This window comes from Pleurodeles waltl, chromosome 6 (genome assembly GCF_031143425.1).
Source record: "Pleurodeles waltl isolate 20211129_DDA chromosome 6, aPleWal1.hap1.20221129, whole genome shotgun sequence".
In the NCBI taxonomy this organism is placed as follows: Eukaryota; Metazoa; Chordata; class Amphibia; order Caudata; family Salamandridae; genus Pleurodeles; species Pleurodeles waltl.
The window spans coordinates 1,093,371,980-1,093,394,478 of record NC_090445.1 but is presented as its reverse complement, the minus strand read 5'-3'; the positions used below and the strand labels follow the sequence as shown (position 1 = coordinate 1,093,394,478).

Sequence of the window (22,499 nt, the reverse complement as noted above, 5' to 3'; positions counted from 1 at the left end):
GACAGTAGAGGTCAGGCGTCCCAAGGGCTCATATCAGACACCATAGGAAAATGGAATAGTTAATTGCTATCCGCAATAAAAAATAACCCAGGGTCCATGGATCGTATGGTTCATGTAGCTACTGCATCATGACAACAGCTGGGATCTCCAGCGGTGTCTTAAAATATTCTTAGAATTTATAATGAGGCTGAGACCATCAATGAGCAATCCTAGCTGGACACAATATTTAAATACTGTACTTCCACAAGTCATGGGGGCAACCGGCCTAAATTGTATTATTTGTTGTTGTTATTATTATTTTTGTTGTTATTAGTTGTATTATTTCCGTAAGGGCAGGGACCCAACATTTTTCTTGTGAGCTTGTCGCCGCTGCTGCAGGTAGCGCCGCTAATATCCAGCACGTGTGAATCTAAGATGTCCACGGGCACAAGCAAGTATTTGTTTTCACCTGGTTGTAAATAGCACAACAAAAGAGAGGTGTTTTTTCTTTATGCATTTCCTCGGGACAGATGCTGAGTAAATTTGTCAACTTAGACGAGTACAGAGGCCAAACAAATAGTTTGTGATGTCTTATGGACATTAATGTGAAGCGGGACTGAAAATAACGCAGTCAGGAGTGAAGCTAGCACTTTAAATTCCGGGTTGACAAAGGTAATGTATTAATGTGAAGATTACAACTCAAAATACAGTATTGGTTTAAAACATACTTTAAATAAGCACAGGCAAAACCTAATTGGTCTGGCATTGCAAAGTCGTGTTTTTTTTTTTTTTTTTTTTTTTTAAATCTATTTTCTATTTTGCAATTTCATACAATGTACAAAATGTTATGGGTATGAGATGAGGTAAAACACCCTCATTCGCCGAGCAAGGAAAATAATGCCTGAAGTGGGTGAAACTATTGCCTCGCTGTATTGCATGAACAACTCTTGAAGAGTGCAGCGGTTGAAGAGGACAAACTGAAAGCCGCACATGTAAGTGCTTTTATTACGACTTTTTTTTGGAAAAGATAAGGCTGGCGAGACAAGGCCAGACCTAAAACAAATAAGCATCGGTCAGTAGTATGGATTTTGAGCTGGTCTGACGGTAAAATAATAATGTAAGGAAAATCCGAAAAAATGACATAAATTTGAAGAATGGCAAATTACTAGATATAGCTTTGATTTAAACCTGAAAACAAGACATATTTTCTGCAGAACTGAAAACAGAAGCCCTTTTCAAAAGCAGACTGAATAGGACTAATTGGGGGGAGGGTTGTCTTACAAATGAGGCTTTGCAGTGGTGCGCACAGTCTTGACTTGCTAACCGAGCATTGTCCAGATCTTTATGGAATGGGATGGGTTTGCATGCAGCAGGATGGAAGGGGTAGTGGCCGGGTCATCTGGTCTCCATTTCCTATCCCTTTTTCTATAGGTCCCTCCAGGGCGAGCCCAGCTGGAAGCAATGACTTCTGCACTGTGGTATTTCTGGCTCTGGTGCAGTGGGACTCCACCTCTTGCTGGAGTGAGGCACGCACTGACAGGCTGTCCTGCAACACTTCCACCAAGTGCCTCCCGCGAGAGGGCTGCTTTAAAAAAAAAAAAAAAAAAAAAATTCAGGCAGCGCTATTTTCTACTGGGGAAAATTTAACTTTTGCTTTCCCTGTACAATTACTTTGAAGATTTGTGCTAATCTTTTGGTTGCAGCAAAAACTCCAGCGCATGCCTCAAGGCGTAAATAGACTGCTCCGATTTTGGAAAAAAATTGCTGCTGTGCTCTACCTCATCTGAAGGCTGTGTTCTGAGCCAACCTGCTACATTCAGTTTGAGGCTCACTGATGGACCACTGGGAGTGTAGACATGATCCTTTCTGGCGCGCTAGGATGGATTGTTGATGTAAACGGAAAAGCATGTAGTGAGGCGTAGCTAAGTCATAAACGCACCTATAAAATAATATTCAGTCCCAGTTAGTAATGGGTTCGAAGAGTTGGGTGGGGTTGCAGAATGAAATGACCTTGCGAGAGGATGAAGTATCCTTTACATTGAACATGCACAGGCGAGAGTGTTAAATGAGATCTATGCTTGCCTCATCTCCAAGTCGCTTTAGCCTCCTTACAAACCAAGTACTCTGCCAATTTGAGTCTGACATTTGCAAATTAGTAGGCTACTCACAAACCTGGTGGAATTTACAGGGGCGTGGCTATCATCAGTTCAGCCAGTTGAGAAGAAACAAGGGACCGTAGGTCTGAGGGCCCTCTTGTGCCCCTTTTAGGACTCTAGGTTACTAATCAACAATGGGTCAAGAGGGCTCATCTTCTTTCATTGCTTTGGGGCTCATGGCAACCTTACTATGCCACCAAATACATTTTTGGTCTACTTTGGTAAAAATGTAGATATCTTCCTTTTCATCGGCAGATGGATGGAGCCGGAGGAACCTAATAATTGTTGGTTGCTTGTCAGGTTCACAAGGGCAACACAGCGGGAAATTTAAATTTAAACCTGAAGTATATTGCTTCAGCACCACCAGCCATATTGATTTTCTTCAGTAAAGATTCACATCTCAAGGCTAGATATGAATATGTGCTATAGTCTAATAGATAAATAAAATGTAGCAAAGCTTCTAAAAATTTACATGGGCATTTTCTTTGTTTGGTTGTGTTGGTCTGGGAATATTTGATCCCTGAAAGCCCAGATGCAGAACATTAGAGGTAAGAAGCAAGTGAGGTCCAAATCCGCTAGAAAAGGAGAAAATGAAAGAATGAATAAAATCAGCCCATGTGAATGACTACAATACTTCAGTAGGCTGCTGAGTAAGTAGGCTGAATTCCATATGTACATTGATGACATTACCAGTAGACTGAGTTCAAGAGGCAATTGTAAATGTCAAAGAACAAGTTGTGCCAGTGCGCTGGCCACCCACTAAGCACAAAGTATGATGCACACCAATCTAAAAGTATAGGCCGTGCCTGGAAAAAAAATGGCATACCACTTTTTTTTCTAGAATACAGATGTACTCAATTTTGCCAGTTCTCTCATTTTTTTTCAATACATTTTATTAAAATGTGATGTTTCCCCAATATTTCCATTTGGGTGAGGTGTGTCTCTCTCTGGGCGTGTGCATGTGCTAGTGCATCCTCATCTCCCTCTCTAAGGACCTTCACACGAGAGAAGTCTCTTTGCAATTGGTCTTAAGCTTTTCAGGGTACTGTGCTACTGCAAAAATGAATTTATAATAGAAAAATCAGGCCTGGCCAGTTAATCTTTAATTAGACAGATAACATTAAGTGCTCGACGTGGTAGGGCCAGATGCTGGAGCTGCTTGATAAAGGAAAACAGTCTTTTCAGTGAACATTTGTTTTCTACTTAGAATGCATAGTGGGGCCCTGCATGTTGAAGCATTTTAGCCAGGCCAGCCGCAGCCTGTCCTTTAGGGTGGAGGGGTCAGGCCCCCTCACCTTTTACCCCTCATGAAGAGTAACTGTCAGGCTGACAGACGCTCTTCATGTTCAGCTCAGGCAGCCAGGAGCGAGACATGCGCAATTTGCGCACACTCCTGGCTGCCTGAGCTGAACTTTGCTGGGCTGAACAGGTCACAGCTCCTATGGGCGTGACCTCCTCGGCTCAGCAAAGGTGCCTCGAGGCCCTCCCCCTCGGTGACGAGGGGAAGCGTCACCCATTGACTCTGACCTGGGCACTTCAGGTTTAATCCCTGAAGCGCCCAGGGCGAGTGTCAGTCAGTGACACCTCGTCACAGAGTGGGGAGGGGTCAGAAGTCTCACTGACCCCATCCCACTCTGTGACGAAGGTAGGACTGCTGCTTTCCCTCATTGGCTGACCTAAAGATCAGCCAGAAAGGGAAGGTAGCTGTCCCAACATCCTGGGACCTCCGAGCTGAAGGTAAGTGTGTGTGTTTTTTTAAAATTAATGTTTGGTGCATGTATGTTTGAATGTTGAGGAGTGTTGTGAATGGATGTGCATGCATGTGAGACTGAATGAATGAATGAATGGATGTGCTTTCCGTCTGCCCCCCTCCTTCCTAAAATTACCAGCCGCCACTGCCCAGGCCCTAAAGTTTACGACACACCTGCGTTATCCAGGTATCCTGGACTAATGTCATATTCCATATGGTCCAGGCTTAATAATATAGGAGCGCCTGTTGACAATGTGAAGTGGACAAGAGGTCTTTCACAGTGATCAAACCTGTTAGCATTAAAATGTTCATTCTGTTGCAACATCATTGCAGAGTTATTGCTGCTTAATGGACTTGCCAGTAGTCATGTTGAATAAATGATAATGGTTTCGTGGCTGTTTTCCCATGATAGTGGCCAGGGCTCAGTATGGGCAAAGAGTCGCATTTAGACACTGATTCTCAATTATTGACCTTATGGTGGAAGAGGATGGTGAGCACGTGACTGGCTAGAGCTGCAAGTTGGTTTGCCTATGGAATCCTGTGTTAGTTTGTGCAACATTGTCGCACATTTGTGTCTATGGGTGTGTGAAATTAATCTGTTATCTAACCAAATAACTCTATATTTTTCTGTTCTGTGTGTAAATAAATGCGTTTTTACTGCACGTTACCATACTGTATAATAAAATGCAGCCATATCAAGTGCCAGTGTCAACTCTTTCTTGTCGTGCTTCATAGGTTTGGCGGTTGGCTATCACTCAACATCCAAGTTATCTTTAGAACATATGTTAAGCATTTTGGAAGGTTATTCGGCTATAAACTTAGGAGGTTGCAAATAGAAGTTATGACCCTTTTGTGTAACACCTATTGATAGATCACCAGAAGATCATTTACTTTGTGGTGAGATGACGGACACCATTCAAGGGCAGCCAGGAATAGCTGTTGCACAAATAACCTATTATCTGTTACTAAGGGCCTGTACACCATTGCAGGTGTTCTTGAACAATGTTGGAAGTGAGATGGATGAAAGTGTTGGACCGCTACCACTAGTGTTAAAATTGTAATTATGTTATAGAGGCATTTTTGCAGTAATTACCTCAGCTCGTTGCCAATGCACTCTGGTAAGCGCACACTGACTGGTCTCAAGATAGCTCACTCTGAAATGTGATTATATCTGGACATGATTTAGGTAATAAACCAGTTTTCCCTTTAATTATGTTTCAGGCTCGACCCAAAGGAGAGGGCCTCACACCTTATCAGGGCAAGAAGCGCTGCTTTGGAGAATACAAGTGCCCCAAGTGCAAAAGAAAATGGATGAGCGGCAACTCCTGGGCCAACATGGGGCAAGAATGTATCAAGTGCCACATCAATGTTTACCCTCACAAACAGGTACGCAACAGTGTGTTATTGTTTGAATGTAGGCGGTCGTGTGTTCCAGAGATAGATGCCATACTAATAATAATAATTTGGTTTGACATAGTACTTCATGCCACACCCTCTGTCTTTTTAGATCTGGCTTGACGGCGTAGCTGTCTGAATATCTATTGTAAGTGACTCTTTAAAATATAAATAGTGTGGGCTTTGGCTGCACTAAGAAGAATAATTCTCTCACCTCATTCTTGTGGCTGTTTAGTGTATCAGTCCACCTCTTAAGAGTGCTTGCATTGCAATGGATTAGAAGCTATTTTAGAGCTCAACTATTATACGCCCAATTCTTTATATCAATCAGGGCATTTGTAGAGTGCACTATTCACCCGTGAGAGCCTCAAGGAGCTGAGGGGGGGGGCTGTTACTGCTCGAACAGCCGTGTCTTGAGATGTCTTCTGAAGGTACGGAGGTTCTCGGTCTGAGGCAGGTGGGTGGGAAGAGTGTTCCATGTCTTGGCGACGAGGTACGAGAACGTTCTGCCACCAGTAGTTGTTCTGTAGATGCGTGGGACAGTGGCGAGGGCAAGGTCGGTGGAGCGAAGCTGTCAGGTCGGGGTGTAGAAGGAGAGCTGACTGTTGAGGTATTCTGGTCCGGTGTTGTGCAGTGCCTTGTGAGCATGGGTGAGAAGTTTGAAGGTAATCCTCTTGTTGACGGGGAGCCAATGTAGGTCTCTCAGGTGGGCTGTGATGTGGCAGTGGCGGGGGATGTCCTGGATGAGGTGTGTGGAGGTATTCTGGATGCGTTGCAGTCTTTTCTGGAGTTTGGCCATGGTTCCTGCGTAGAGGGCATTGCCATGATCCAGTTTGCTGCTTACGAGGGCTTGGGTGACTGTTCTGGTTTCAGTAGGGATCCATTTGTAGATCTTCCGAAGCATGCAGAGGGTTTTGAAGCAGGAGTAGGAGATGGCGTTGACTTAGTGGGTCACAGATAGTGAAGAGTCCAGGATGAATCCCAGGTTGCGTGCGTGGTCGGTGGGTGTCGGTGTGGTTCCTAGTGTAGCAGGCCACCAGGAGTCATTCCATGCGGAGGGGGTGGAGCCGAAGATGAGGACTACAGTCTTGTCGGAATTCAGTTTCAGACAGCTGTTCTTCATCCATTCGGCGATGGCCTCCATTCCTTCGTGGAGTTTGGTCTTGGCGGTGTCCTTGGTGAGGGCTGAGTGACGAACCGTGGGGTACACTGCAGTTGATTTTGGTAGCTTCAGAGTGGAATGGAGGGAGGCGTACTCTCCGAATTCTGCCGGTGAGAAAGGAGGTGATCCAGTCCAGGGCTCTGTTGCAGATTCCTGTGTCACTGAGGCGTGTGCATAGGGTGTGGTGGAAGACGTGTGTCGAACGCGTCTGAGAGGTCCAGGAGGATGAGGGCTGCGGCTTCGCTGTTCTCCAGTATGGTTCTGATGTCATTGGTGGTGGCGATGAGGGCAGTTTCGGTGCTGTGGTTGCTGCGGAATCTGGATTGGGATGGGTCCAGAGTGTTGTTCTCCTCGAGGAAACGGGTCAGTTGTTTGTTGACAATTTTCTCTATGACTTTTGCCGCGAAGGGGAGCAGGGAGATGGGCCGGAAATTCTTGAGGTCCTTTGGGTCCGCCTTGGGTTTCCTGAGGAGGGTGTTGATCTCAGCGCTTTTCCAGCTCTCCAGGAAGTTGGCGGACTCGAAGGAACTGTTGATCATCTTCCGGAGTTGGGGTGCGATGAGCTTGCTTGCTTTGTTGAATATGTGATGAGGGCAGGGGTTGGAAGGTGAGCCGGAGTGGATGGTGTTCATGATTTCGATGGTGTCGTTGTCATTGACAAGGGTCCAGTAGAGCAGGAGGCTGGTGGGTGGTGAGTGTGGTGTTGGTGGTTAACGGGGGGGTCTGAGTACTGAAGTGGTCATGGATGTCTGCGATCTTGCGGTAGAAGAAGGTGGCTAGGGAGTCACAGAGGTGTTGTGATGAGGGATGTTGTTGATGTTGGAGCTGGGGTTGGAGAGCTCCTTCACAATGTTGAAGATCTCCTTGAGGCCGTGTGTGTTGTCGACTTGAAGGCAGTTCTCTTGGCGGTTCGGATGAGTTGGTGGTTTCTGCGGATGGCGTTCTTGAAGGCTGTGTGGTTGTCCGGTGTCTGATCTTGGCGCCACTTCTTTTTGAGTCTCCGGCATGTTTGCTTAGATTCTTAGAGGTCGGCGGTGAACCAGAAGGCCTTTCGGTCGGTGCGTCTGTTGGAAGGATTTTTGATTGGGGCAAGAGTGTTGGCGCAGTCATCAATCCATTGCCTGAGGTTGCGGGCTGCTGTGTTGGTGTCGATGGGTGGGTTCCAGGAGAGGGTAGTGATCAGTTGGTCTTCGGTGACCTTGTTCCATCTGCGGTGGGGAATCCATTGCGGGTGATGGTGTGTTGTGGGTTTCTCAAAGGAGAAGTGGATGCAGCGATGGTCCGTCCAGTGGAGTTCGGTGGTATGGCTGAAGGAGACATGTTTGCTGGTGGAGAAAATGGGGTCGAGCATGTGTTCTGCAGAGTGGGTGGGTGTCGTGACGAGCTGTTTGAGGCCGAGGTTGGAGAGGTTGTCGAGCAGGGTGGTAGAGTTGTTGTCGTTGGTGTTCTCGAGGTGGAAGTTCAAGTCCCCAAGGAGAATGTAGTCTGGATGCAAGAGCGTGCGTGCTGATGACGTCGGTGATGGTGTCGCTGAACTTCTGTCAGGGGGCTGTGGGTCTGTAAACGAGGGTCCCTCTGAGGGTGGTGTTTGGGTCGGTGTGGATCTGGAAGTGCAGGTGTTCGGCGGTGCCGAGGGTGTCTTCACTGATATATTGTATACAGAAAACACTTTTTTTAAAAAAAAATTTTTTTACCACTGCAGCAGGCTTTTACAAACATTGTACTCAGCACTGAAATGACCCATTGCCATCATGCAGGCCTAGTGGCTTTGCCAATGCTTGCTAATAATGGTAACCCATACTCCCATCTCTGCCCCACTTAGTACTTTAACAGTTCAGGGTACACAGTGGCTGCATCCTCTATTTGAAGGCTATTTTTCGTGTCTCCACTTATTACTCTGTTATAAAACCTCCATACCTGCACATGTTCCAACCCAATCTGATAATGTTCTCGTTTTACTTCATTTACTGCATATTATTTGAGGGCTGTGTTTGGCATTTGAATGGCAAGTTCAACCAACAGTCTTCAAACTCTGGTAGGAGGAGATTGTGCAGCAGTTTATAATAAATGGTGCCAATAGGAGAATCTTGTAAGGCCCTAGGAGAAGACGTGAATCAGGATAAAGAGATACAACAACCTCAAATAATGGGTCCAGCTGCCCATGAACAATGCACAGTAATGCAGAGTCAGTGGGGCCCTCTGCCCGTGAACCACAGACCTCATGGCCACCCAGGGAGGGTCGACGTTTCCGAAAGCAGGAACATATGGAATCAAAAAACCCAGAATACCACCCTTTTTAAAGAACCCCAAGCAGTCGCCACACACAACAGCTAAGGCTACCTGACTCAGATAGCACGGCTGTATCAGGGCTTGAAGATGGCAGGACTTCAAAGGAGCTTGGAGATGTTTGACTGCAAATCAGTACATAAGGCTAGAAAAGTCCACCCTTGAGCCATCTAAGCTGCATATCCAGCTAATTCAAAATGTATTCTAAAAGAAAAGCAGAAGCCCAACTTTTATGCCTGGCAGATTCAACCTCACAGAGCTCTTGTAATATATTTAGGTAAGATGACATCAGTCCTTCCAAATAGTAATGCATTAATCTTTGCTACGTAATCACCTGCTGGCTGGGAGTTTCCTGACAAGCCAGACAGGGTTTGGGCCTTATTAGACAGTGGCTCACCTATGATAAATATGCAAACCTTTCTCATTAAAATTATTTTCTTTTTTTCATATTTCATTACATTCCAGTTTGCAGTTAGTTGACTGGTCCTTCCAACCTTGGCTTTAGGTTACTTAAACTCAGTTGTTTACATGGGGCTTAATCTGTTTGAATTTGTTTTGGCACCTAAGCTGTCATAAGTGTAGCTATCTGCAAGGACAAATGATTAGGCCACCAAGGGCAGTTTAAAGATTAAATCAAGCTTATCGCTAATTTCAACAAGCATTGGCAAAGCCAATAGGTCAGCACTAGGGAAGAGGGTGTAATGGCTATTTTGTCCATTGCATTTCAAGCATATAACACAAATACAAAGAAAAAAAACGTCACCACCTTAATGTGGTGGCCATATGCTTCCAATACAAATATTAAATGCAACAAAGAATCACTGAATGGATAGAACAATGGGGGTTGCCTCCTAGCAGGCAGGAATCCACATTATTTTTTAGTTGTTATGCACACCACAGGAAAATATGATTATTGACATAGAGATAATGTAATAAATATTTTAAATTACCACAACCTGGAGGCAATTCAAATATTCAATGATTTAAAAAAAAAAAAAAAAAGCTAAATAATGGAAAGAAAAAACCAACACATTAACCCGCTAAACTAGACACTGAAGTACACTTCATTTTAGGCATAAGTGGTTTGAGGGAAAAAGCATCACTGACAGTGCAAAAGAGCCAGTGGGTGAAATTGGAAAACCCATTGCCATCATGCAGTACGTGAATTACTATGGAACAGATCAATGGATGAGAGCTGACACAAGCCCTATATTTGTGCGTACATGTGTAGTAATCATTTTAATTACACGAGGCTGGTGAAACAGCTAAAGTGGAACTCAATCTTAGAAAGGCATAGCTCGTTATTGCAGGATCAGTGTGCCACATGAGGCTCAGTTCCTCACAAATGCAGGTAGTGACGCATTGAAGAAAAAAGAGAGCCAGAGGTGAGGTAATGTGATTGCATGGGGTACTGTACCAGTGAGACTGATTTGTTGAAGTAAAGGTTAGTATATCTGTGCAAAGAACACTTGTAATTTGAGAGGGCAATATATCTGATGGAGTGTATTTTCATAAAGTGTTCTAAAGAACTTCATTCTTACAAATAGAAGGATTTCAGTCGGCAGCCAGTACCGCAGTTTAGCTTGAAAACAATTGAGGTTATTTGCTTGCCAAGGCCAGAAACCATGGTGGTGTAATGCAGTGGCGTCACCTCCGCGATGGCGGAGGAGCATCATCATCACCCCCCTCCCCCACTCCCACCACCAGCAGGTGCAAAACCTTTACGATAAAAACATAAACGTTTTATTATCGTTTTATTGTAAAAGGGGTGGGGCCATGGGGCGTTACATGGGTGGAGGGGGAGTGCACAGCACTCCCCTCTCAGTGCGCATGTGTGTTTGGCCGGCCGTCTCGGGACGTGCACACTGGACTCTCTCCAGCCCAGCACTATATTGCTGGGTTTCAGACAGCAGGCAAAGGCTCCCACTCTGCCTCTGAGCGCCCTGGCTGAGTTCTCCATCCAATCCTAATGCTGCTTTCATACTGCCAGCAGCCTGAAAGTAGCATTAGGATTGGCCGCAAGGCAGGCAGAGAGCCTTTGCCTGCAGTGAGGGCCGAAGAGCAGAGCAGCGCTGCGAGAACGGTACGTGCCGCCCCTCCCGTTCCACCTCCCCCCACAAGCAGTGACTGGTGGAACGGTGGAATTGAGCAAAACATTGCCCTCTCAGAAAAAGAGCCTTGATCCCTATTCTTCTCCTCAAATATAGATCTTATGTGCTTCTTTGAAGATTAGCCCATGTGTCATGTAGAGTTGAATTTCTGAAAAAAAGCTAGAACGACATCCATCAGGTTTGAAAGTAAACAGTCAGGTTTGCTACTATCAGAAAAGATGCCGTCCTGCAACCTTTTCCATTAGACATATTACCCCTTGCACAGCCATACCTGATTACTATATTATTTTTGGCAGCTGTCAATGACAAGAGGATTCAGGAAAGAGAATAAGTATTGCTTCAGAAACCTGTGATAAATCTCAGTTCAGTGGGATTCGCCACTGGTCCTACCCAGTTAATTGACCACGTCTAGCTTGGGATTTAATTATTTTGTCTGTTTTATCATTTTGAACTCCTAGAACTAATTGACTTTCTATGAGGAAACAATAATTTTCCTATTGCGCGTACATCTACTGAAACAAATATTTGAGCATGTAGTTATTCTCTCCTTCATCCTTCTCAGGGCCTTTCTATAGTATTCCAAAGGATAGCATTACTTTGGGACTTGTCCAGCGGTTTGAAGGTTTTTTCTAATTTCCAAGCGAACAAGGAGCTGTTCCATTCTACTTTTTCCTAAACTCTTGTATTTTTGCTCTGAGGTAGGGATAGCTGTTAGGCTCCACTTATGTATGATTATATGTACATACATATAGATATTGTTAGATTGTGAACCCAGGGTGACGGCAACAAAGTGCTGAAAATGGGCCAGAGCCCTTAAAATACAGTTTCATACACTCATGTCATTAAAGACAGCACAGTCGGAGATGAGGTAAGGTCAGTGGTCTTCCAATGGAAGGAATCTGTTGAGCAGCTACTGGGACAACATGTCATTTTGCAAGAATTGTTTTCTTGAACCTGCTGTGTCACTCGCTAGATTTGGTTAAGCCTCATGTGTAAACATTTGTGAATAAACATATGGAGCATCAGCTCTTGCTGAGTTTCTCAACTATGGGGTTCATATTATTTTAAATATTCCCTTTGGCCTGGAGGTGGAGAAAGAACGGCCCTTGTGTAAAGTACAAGTTACCCATTTTACAAACTCCAGTACCTTTTGTCGTACAGCCCGCTTTATTATAAGCAACTCACCATCCTTTCCCATTCTACCCATATGTCTGCAACTTCAGTGTAGTTACTGTTTAAAAGGAGTCAGGAGAAGAATCCAGTCATGTTGGGAGTTGGGGTTTGGGCTGTTGCGAGCATGCATCTTGATCTTGAATTAAAAGGTCTAATTCATAAAATGTTGAGTCCCACATGTACTGCTGTAGAATGCCCCATCTGCTGTGGGCTGTTGGAGTAGTGATATAAGTTACTACAGTGTGTAACTTGTACTTGTATAAAAAAAAACTGTCTGCATATCTAAAATCACTTATGTTTGTGGAGGAGCTCAAGTGAATAAAGCAGTGTGTAATAAGATTAATAGTTCTAACTCTTCCATTGAAGATTTATGCAAGAGAAATTAAGTATCTAGTAGAACATGCATTCATATCTTATTGAAATACCTTTTGTCGCTCCTATTTGGAAATATATAGTTAAGATCCTTTTGTAATCGTGCTTTTATTCATTTTTCTATTTTGGACGGCTTAACAATACATTTAATTTTACATCCCTATATTTAGGTACTCCTGTCTATGACTTGTGAAGGCATTGACTATGGACTATAGATCCCCCACATAGCTAATTAATTCTGCTATGTTCTCTGCACTGCATAAAAATAATGAAACACGTATGTCTTGCTTGATCCAAGGTCCTGAATTTGGCCCTTTAGTATTTCATGTTGATTCACTGAGAGCTAGCAATATCTGTTGCTGCAATGGCAAGATCTCTAATAACAGAATATATGATGGAACAACGCATGCGCCAGCCACGCATGCCTGAACAACACGGTCGGAACAACTACTGTGTTGTTTCCATGAAAGCCGTTACCACGCATGCCTTTACAACGATTTTTCGTTGTAAAAAGGCATGCCTAGTAAAGGCATGTGTGGTGTTTGCACGCTACACCCCCCCACCCGCCTTAAAAATACAACTACCCCAATACCCCCCACCGACCCTAAAAACAACCAACCCGACCCCCAAAAATAAAACTACCCCGCCCCTAAAAACAAAATTACCCCAACCCCACCTCAAAAACCAACAACCAAGCTAACCCGATTCCCCACCCCCAAAAAACAACCTACTTGACCCCCTGTGAGAAAGTAGCCTCTTTCTAGCCTTGTTACCCTCACTTTTGGCCTGTTTGTGAGTATATGTCAGGGTGTTGTCACTGTCTCACTGGGATCCTGCTAGCCAGCTCCCATTGCTCATAGTTAAAACCCTATGTTGTCAGTATGTTTATGTGTCACTGGGACCCTGCTAGCAAGGACCCCAGTGCTCACATGTTTGTGGCCTATATGTGTTCCCTGTGTGATGCTTAACTGTCTCACTGAGGCTCTGCTAACCAGAACCTCAGTGGTTATGCTCTCTCTGCTTTCCAAATTTGTCACTAACAGGCTAGTGACTAAATTTACCAATTCACATTGGCATACTGGTACACCCATATAATTCCCTATTATATGGTACTGAGGTACCCAGGGTATTGGTGTTCCAGGAGACCCCTATGGGCTGCAGCATTTCTTTTGCCATCCATAGGGAGCTCAGACAATTCTTACACAGGCCTGCCAGTGCAGCCTGCGTGAAATAACGTCCACGTTATTTCACAGCCATTTACCACTGCACTTAAGTAACTTATAAGTCACCTATATGTCTAACCTTCACTTGGTGAAGGTTGGGTGCAAAGTTACTTAGTGTGTGGGCACCCTGGCACTAGCCAAGGTGCCCCCACATAGTTCAGGGCAAATTCCCTGGACTTTGTGAGTGTGGGGACACCATTACATGCGTGCACTATACATAGGTCACTACCTATGTGTAGCGTCACAATGGTAACTCCGAACATGACCATGTAACATGTCTAAGATCATGGAATTGTCCCCCCAATGCCATTCTGGCATTGGGGGGACAATTACATGATCCCCTGGGTCTCTAGCATAGTACCCGGGTACTGCCAAACTGCCTTTCCGGGGTCTCCACTGCAGCTGCTGCTGCTGCCAACCCCTCAGACAGGTTTCTGCCCTCCTGGGGTACAGGCAGCCCTGGCCCAGGAAGGCAGAACAAAGGATTTCCTCTGAGAGAGGGTGTTACACCCTCTCCCTTTGGAAATAGGTGTGAAGGCTGGGGAGGAGTAGCCTCCCCCAGCCTCTGGAAATGCTTTGATGGGCACAGATGGTGCTCCTCTCTGCATTAGCCAGTCTACACCGGTTCAGGGATCCCCAGCCCTGCTCTGGCGCGAAACTGGACAAAGGAAAGGGGAGTGACCACTCCCCTGACCTGCACCTCCCAGGGGAGGTGCCCAGAGCTCCTCCAGTGTGACCCAGACCTCTGCCATCTTGGATTTAGAGGTGCTGGGGGCACACTGGACTGCTCTGAGTGGCCATTGCTAGCAGGTGATGTCAGAGACTCCTTCTGATAGGCTCTTACCTGTCTTGGTAGCCAATCCTCCTTTGTTGGTAGCCAAACCTCCTTTTCTGGCTATTTAGGGTCTCTGCTTTGGGGAATTCTTTAGATACCGAATACAAGAGCTCACCAGAGTTCCTCTGCATCTCCCTTTTCACCTTCTACCAAAGAATCGACCGCTGACTGCTCAGGACGCCTGCAAAACCGCAAAAAAAGTAGCAAGATGACTACTAGCAACCTTGTATCACTTCATCCTGCTGGCTTTCTCGGCTGTTTCCAGGTGGTGCATGCTCTGGGGGTAGCCTGCCTCCTCTCTGCACCAGGAGCTTTGAAGAAATCTCCTGTGGGTCGACGGAATCTTCCCCCTGCAACCGCAGGCTCCAAAAGACTGCATCACTGGTCCTCTGGGTCACCTCTCAGCCCGACGAGCGTTGTCCCTGGAACTCAGCAACTCTGTCCAAGTGACTCCCACAGTCCAGTGACTCTTCAGTCCAAGTTTGGTGGAGGTAAGTCCTTGCCTCCCCACGCTAGACTGCATTGCTGGGTACCACATGATTTGCAGCTGCTCCGGCTTCTGTGCACCCTTCCAGGATTTCCTTCGTGCACAGCCAAGCCTGGGGCCCCGACACTCTAACCTGCAGTGCACAACCTTCTGAGCTGTCCTCCGGCGTCGTGGGACTCCCTTTTGTGACTTCACTTGGACTCCGGTTCACTTTACTTCCAAGTGCATGTTCAGGTACTTCTGCAGGTGCTGCCTGCTTCTGTGAGGGCTCGCTGAGTTGCTGGGCACCCCCTCTGTCTCCTCCTCCATGTTGCGACATCCTGGTCCCTCCTGGCCTACAGCAGCACCCAAAAACCTCTACCGCGACCCTTCCAGCTAGCAAGGCTTGTTTGCGGTCTTTCTGCGTGGGAACACCTCTGCAAGCTTCAGCGCGACGTCGGACATCTGTCTTCCAAAGGAGAAGTCCCTAGCTCTCTTCTTTCTTGCAGAACTCCAAGCTTCTTCCAACAGGTGGCAGCTTCCTTGCACCCCCAGCTGGCATTTCCTGGGCTCCTGCCCACTCTCGAAACTGTCGCGACTATTGGACTTGGTCCCCTTGTCTTACAGATACTCAGGTCTGGAAATCCACTGTTGTTGCCTTGCTGGTGTTTGTTCTTCCTGCAGAATCTCCCTATCACGACTTCTGTGCTCTCTGGGGGTAGTAGGTGCACTTTACACCTACCTTTCAGGATCTTGGGGTGGGCTATTTTTCTAACCCTCACTGTTTTCTTACAGTCCCAGCGACCCTCTACAAGCTCACATAGGTTTGGGGTCCATTCGTGGTTTGCATTCCACTTTTGGAGTATAGGGTTTGTGTTGCCCCTATACCTATGTGCCTGTATTGCAATCTGTTGTAATTCTACACTGTTTGCATTACTTTTCTTGCTATTACTTACCGAATTTTTGGTTTGCGTACATATATCTTGTGTATATAACTTATCCTCATACTGAGGGTACTCACTGAGATACTTTTGGCATATTGTCATAAAAATAAAGTACCTTTATTTTTAGTAACTCTGTGTATTGTGTTTTCTTATGATATTGTGCATATGACACCAGTGGTATGGTAGGAGCTTTACATGTCTCCTAGTTCAGCCTAAGCTGCTTTGCCATGACTACATTCTATCAGCCTAAACTGCTAGAAACACCTCTTCTACACTAATAAGGGATAACTGCCCTGGCACAAGGTGTAAGTACCTCTGGTACCCATTACAAGCCAGGCCAGCCTCCTACACCCCCCAACCCCAAAAACCAAACTACCCCGACCCCCACCCCAAAAACCAAACTACCCTGATCCCCCACCCCCAAAAACACTAACTACCCCGAACCCCCACCCCCAAAAATGAAACTACCACGATCCCCCACCCCCAAAAACCTAACTATCCCCCACCCCTAAAAAACAGTGACCCCACCCCCAAAAACACTAATTACCTGGACCCCCACCCCCAAAAACTAAACTACACAATCCCCCACCACCAAAAACCTAACTACCCCAATCTCCCGTCCCCAAACTACCTCCACCCCCCCAAAACCCAACGACCTGACACCCCACCCCCAAAAACCAAACTACCCTGATCCTTCCACCCTAAAAAGCCAACGACCCCCCCACCCCAAAAACCAAACTACCCCGATCTCCCACCCCAAAAACAAAAGTACCCTGACTCCTCACCCCCCTAAAAGCAGAACTGCCTCAATCCCCCACCCCTAAAAACCAGAACTACCCCAATACCCCGCCCCTAAAATAACAAACTACCCCGACCTCCCCCCACCGCAAGCCCTTAATCCACACCTAAAAACTACCCCCAACCCTGCCCCAGCCCTACTTACCTGCGTGGTTAAGGTAGAGAAAAAGGGAGTCGTCGTTCACACAAGCGTGGTTCCGCTTGTGTGAACTACATCATGGTTACTGAGTCATTGTTCCGGATGTTCCCCCTAATAACATATTAGCATGTGGCTGCCATTGTCATTGATCACACATTGGAAGAAGTGTAGTTCTCAACTATTTACTTTGGTTGCAGATATTGTACTCTTGACTAATAAAGCCCAAGAAATTCCTGAATGTACAATATGGTAGCCATCCATCAAGTACATGGTTTCGAAAAACTGACAACTGATGTGCAAGCACTGGAAAAAGTCTTTGAACCCATTCTATGAATTAGTTGTGAGTATATTATGAACTCAGGGAAGCGCTGAAGGGTATTTGAGATACATTTGCAGAATGGTTGAGCTAGCTCACAGTACTTGCACTTTTGTCTCTGAATGTGGATGCTGTATGGTGCACAAGACTGAAATAGTTGGGTTTCAATTGCTGAAGCAAACCTTCCACATCATGTGCATTTGACTACAGCACAAAAATAGTGATTGTAATTGAAATAGTGATATAACCTATGCCTGTACTGGTATCTATTTTTATCTATTGAAATTGTCCATATATTGTTACCTAATTAAAGTCATGAAAAAACACATATTTTCTGAGTGTGTCAGTGACAGTCGCTGAAACATCTCTGAATGTTAGGTCATGCTCAAATGTTACCCTGAATCTGCACGGTTGAGTCCGTGTTCTGCTCAACAATAGTGTAATTGTCTGCTGATCTTCTTTAGCGGATTCGGGAAAAACAAACACTTTTTGCAGTGTGATTCATTTTTGGATTCACATGCTCTACATTATTTTGCCATCTAGTAGTTGGGTCTGAAATTCCCCCCTTGTAATAGTAGAAGTAGCCCTTCTCTTTTTTACAGGGGGCTCTGACTCTTCAACCTCCTTCTCTTGCTGCTCCTTCTGTGTTAGGGGCTTTGGCGGGATTCTGAACTCCTGTAACAAGGCATCAAAATCTTTCTTCTTTTGCGGAAGTGCTGCCATTTCTCCCTCGAGAGCCACTTTTTCTTTTAGATCTTGGCAGACTGATCTTTGATGCTGATGACCGTCAAAGCTTTTCTTTTCAACTGTGTTTTCATTGTTGACTTTCTCAGCGTCTCCCCCCTCCTTCCTTTTCTTTCTATGTTGAAACACCTTGACTCCAATCATTGACGTCTTCGGCTTTTCGAATACGCGACCGCCTGCACTATCCTTGTACTGGGATCCAAAGGGATTTATTTTTTAGTCTGCTTGACTTTGGTTGGCGATTTCTTTGGTGCCAAGGCTGCTTTTGTTGTGTTTGACTCTGTGGTCTTAGACTCCCACCCATCTATGTTTTGTCAGGGTTACCTGTGGTGTCTTCTCTCTTGAATTCCGATGTCCAACATTGATAATTATTAGCTCCACATCCGAGCCGTCTCCCTCGCCCCCTTCAGCGACATTGTAGTCAACTTCGCTTTAGAGACCAGGATCATTCAGAGATGGTGTTTGCTTCTGACCTTGCATGGCGTAGTGCAGTTGTTCCCAACCTGTGGTCCGGGGACCCCTGGGGGCCCGCACAGCCTCCTCAGGGGGTCCGTGACTTCTTAGAAAATTAGATATTATTAACAGATTAGGTCCCCAGCTTTCAGTAATGACTCAGTGGGGGGGGTGGGGGATGGGGGGGTCCCTGTATTTCAATAAAGATTCAGTGGGTGTCCACAGAACTCAAAAGGTTGGGAACCACTGACGTAGTGCGCCTGTTTCTGTTTCTGCCTCGACTTCAATGTCTTTGGCTTGAACCCAGCCGGGCCTCGCAGTCCTCACTTTTGTGGTCGAGTGACAGGCAAAGATTACATACCTGGTGCTGGTCTTTTTGTTTGAATTTATGATGGCAGTTCGAGCAGAATTGAAAGGGTGTCTTCTCCATCATGCAGAACAGGAAGTTTCCTGTCCAGGCATTCTCTAAACCCTCTCAATGATACCTCAGACGCCTGGATTTCTCAGCAGTACTTTATTCGGGTGTCTTCAGTGGTTTTCTTTTGGGATACCTCAACAAACTTCACTTTTTACAATGACCTGGGAAGCATTTAGCTACGCATCCAGACACAACGATGGGAAAAAAAGAATCTGAAGTTTGCGTTCATGAGATGTACTTCTGGGGAGGGCGTATGACATCACAGGAGGCCGGATAAGGCACCAAATGGTGGGACCACTGACGCCCAGCAACAAAAAAAAGAGAAGGACTACTACTGCAAGGGGAGAATTCTGGACTCAACCACTAGATGGAGAAATAATAGACAGCATGTGAATAGAGAAAATTCTTCAAGCTGCAAAACTACTCTTACAGGTAAGAAACCATTTCGTTCCTGGGTGTTTTGAGAGGATGGGTTGGTATGTTCATAAAAGCGTAACGTGGGTGCTGTTGGTCTGGGGTAGAGTTAAAGAAGCGGGAACGTAAGGTGCAACCACTTTTGTTTTTTTGTTTTTTTTGTTGTTCATGTGGTGTTGGTGCCAAGTGCTGGAATTTTGTTGTAGTGTACAGTCCCATCTCATGAAAGTAGTTTTTTCACAATACTCGGCGCCTGTCATTGATTGTGCTTAGTCTGCAAAACCTCAGCGTACATCCCTTCCTAGCAGCAACAAGAAGCCCACCGCTCTACCTGAAGCGTGTTTGAGGGCGACTCTGTGCACATCAACTGACTGGCAGCCCCAGCACTGCGTGGGGTGAATTGCTTCTCTGTATGGCAAAGGTATCCTTTGTTATGTGCAGGGAAGATGTGTTTTCTGGAGGGGTCATGCTTCAAGAAAATGACTCTGCATGGAGTCGAAGGGACAGCAGAGCAATAGCCGTGCATGCAGCAAAATGTCCCTTGACCGAGTAAAACGATCTTGGAGCAAAGTGGATCAGCTCTGAGTAACACATCATGCAACAATAACCAACCTCTCAACGCTCCCAGTGAACCACAAGTCCTGGGGACCAGAAAACCGAGGTCAGCGCCCTGCACGCGGGAGTATTCTGAGGTATTGCTTCTGACCACGATCCAAGGAGCAGCTGGCGCCTGGCTGGCTTTTCCCAGAGACCTCCGCAGCATTTCTAGGAAAAAAATGATTCCCAAGGCCTAAGGTAATAAAGCTGGTTTATATCAATAAGCACAGGATAACGGGGGCCCTTGGGTTCTCTTCTGTTAGTCGGACTGTAAAATGAGCCTGCTGCTGCTTGCTCGCGCACTTCTGAAAGAGCTAGCTTTGCCAAGACTGAATCATCACAACCCTAACAAACACGCAATGTGATGGAAAACGTGTACGATCGTGACAAGTTAAAAGGAGGAAAATATCCATTGTAATGGGTAATAAAACAAATATTTTCATCCGAAAAGGCGCTACGCACCAGTTTTCAGGCCTCAATCAAAAGATTTGACCGCACAAATAAAAAATAAAAAAAAGTATTTCAGGTCTTCAAGCAAGATGCTGCTATTTCAGAGGCTTTAATAGATTTTTTAAATAAAAAAACTTTTTTTGTCTGATATATCCGTTGCTCACATTCTTACCTTTTTCGAGAAGAAATTCATAGTTTCTAGCAGAGTCATGTAAGTCTTGAAGATATCAGATTTCCACACCCAAAGAATTCTGTGCAGCTAAAATTCGAAAGGATGTTCATATGGGTATTGGAAACTGGGACGGGCTCCAATTCCTTGTTGAAGTGCTTCTGGCAGCCTTCTTAGTAAGGCACAAAAAAGAAAAACATCATGAAAAATGGCAAGTGTAGTTCCCCTCACTGGATGGCCCAGACAGCCGGGAAGCATGACATTTCCTTTACAGTTTAATTGTCAGAAAGGAGTCCGTGAAGGCAATACATCTCCCCTCTGTTCTGTAATCACTCAGTCGGGAGGAATAAACACCCATATATTACTATGTAGCGTAGTACTCCATTGATTTAGGTTAGAGTGTGTTGAGGTTCGTTGTTTCGGCCTCAAAGGCGATGATTTCATAGGAGGGGAAATGGGAATGTGTTGATCTAGTTTAAAGGCTGTCGCAGAACAAGAATGTAGCATTTGTAGAGGGGTTACTGCCCCTAGGTGGCTAGTTGAAGATCCTACCCATGTGGATAGTAAGCTACACGGTGTAGGGAGTTCTTGTTCCGAGCCTATAGGATTTGTATTATTGTCATGCATGATGTTTGCGAAGGTGCGGTTACCGTGTTATGGGATGTTGCACCTGATGGTTGAGGGTTTGTGAGGGATAGACGCTCACATTTTTGAAAATATATAAGCAGAGAGAAAGCAACAGCGTGGCCATATGGGAAGTATGATGTCCTGTGTGGATACACCAAAAAGAGGGGCAGTTGGAGAAGACTCCGTAACCCATACACAACACGCACCAGCAGAGAATCTGTCTTTAATGAGAAAGAGGATCATAAGAGGGCAAGATTGAACGATTATACTATTGCTCATTTTTCATTTTTTAAGTGTATGGTCAGCCTGAAAATGTGATATAAGGGTTTTGTAGTATATTTTCCAGGATGGTATAATACTAGCATCTTACAGACGAGATGCAAAAATCATCTTCACCCATTGGTTTGAATCTTTACCTACTGGAAACATTCAATTGCTCTGTGCTCTGTGTCCTACAATGTACCTGATTGATCAATTACTTTTAAAATTTTCAAGCACCGTGATGACTCGTAGAAGTATGTAAGGCACTGTAAGGTATTTATACATTATTTGCATACAATAACTACACCTAAGATAAATGTGGGCAAACCTGTTTTACCGGCACACATTGTTTAAACCCTAAAGGGCAGGGTGTATGTGAAAGCTTGCCTCTTTGCGACAAATGTGACATGAATGCATCTCAAATCTGAGTAAGTTGAATGGTTCATTAGCTTCTAAAACATGACAAGCCCCAAGAAACATGCAATGTAATGGAAGCAGTGTACGTTCATGGCAAGCAAAAAGGAGGAAAGCCTCTAATGTCATGTAGAATAACACAGCCTACTACCCCTAGGTTAGTTGCTGAATTGCCTACCCACGCGGATAGCAAGCTACCTTTAGTGTTGTGTTTTTGTTTTGAGCCTGTGGGATGTATATCCATGTCACGCATGATGTCCACCAAGGTATAGTCATGTTAGGGGGTGCTGCAACTGATGGTGTGTTGGCATACAGGTATGTGAGAGTTAAACACTCAAATTATATTTGTGATAAAGGCTAAACTTCTCAGCAGCTAAAAAGCACCACCCTAGCCTTATGCAGCAGGATGTTTTGTGTGTATGCATCAAAATGTGGGGTGTAGACTTGCAAAGACATCATTTCGGTAGGAAAATAGGAATTGGGTTAAACTCTGGGTCAGGACAGACTGTAAACCAAAAATGTTCAAACCAGCCCTACACTGCCGGAGGCCATAACTAGAATTGGGCCATGGGAGCCTTCATGGCTGGGTCATGGCAGCCCATCCACATCACAAAGTAGCTTCTTAGCCTGCAGCCAACCGGGAAATTGTCAGAGAAGCAGAATGGCCAGTTTGTCTCAGAATACAGAGGATTATATTGCAGCACAAGCAAGTTGATAAAAACGTGCACATTCAGGGCAGATGATGACCAGAGACCAAGAGATCAATTCATGTTAATCCACAATATTTCTAAATTGCTTTAAGCACTGTGGTTAAAGGGCAGACATTTCTAAAGGGGAAAGCGCAATC

The 22,499-nt window shown here is 45.3% G+C and overlaps 1 protein-coding gene across 1 annotated transcript in view; it reads left to right on the top strand.

Moving 5' to 3' along the window:
• ZCCHC24 (zinc finger CCHC-type containing 24) overlaps nucleotides 1-22,499 on the top strand; it is a 213,793-nt gene that overhangs the window by 172,320 nt on the left and 18,974 nt on the right. Inside the window, exon 3 of the mRNA XM_069240185.1 lies at nucleotides 5,107-5,271. Within this exon, the coding sequence (XP_069096286.1) occupies nucleotides 5,107-5,271 (165 nt within the window). The remainder of the gene's footprint in view (nucleotides 1-5,106; nucleotides 5,272-22,499) is intronic.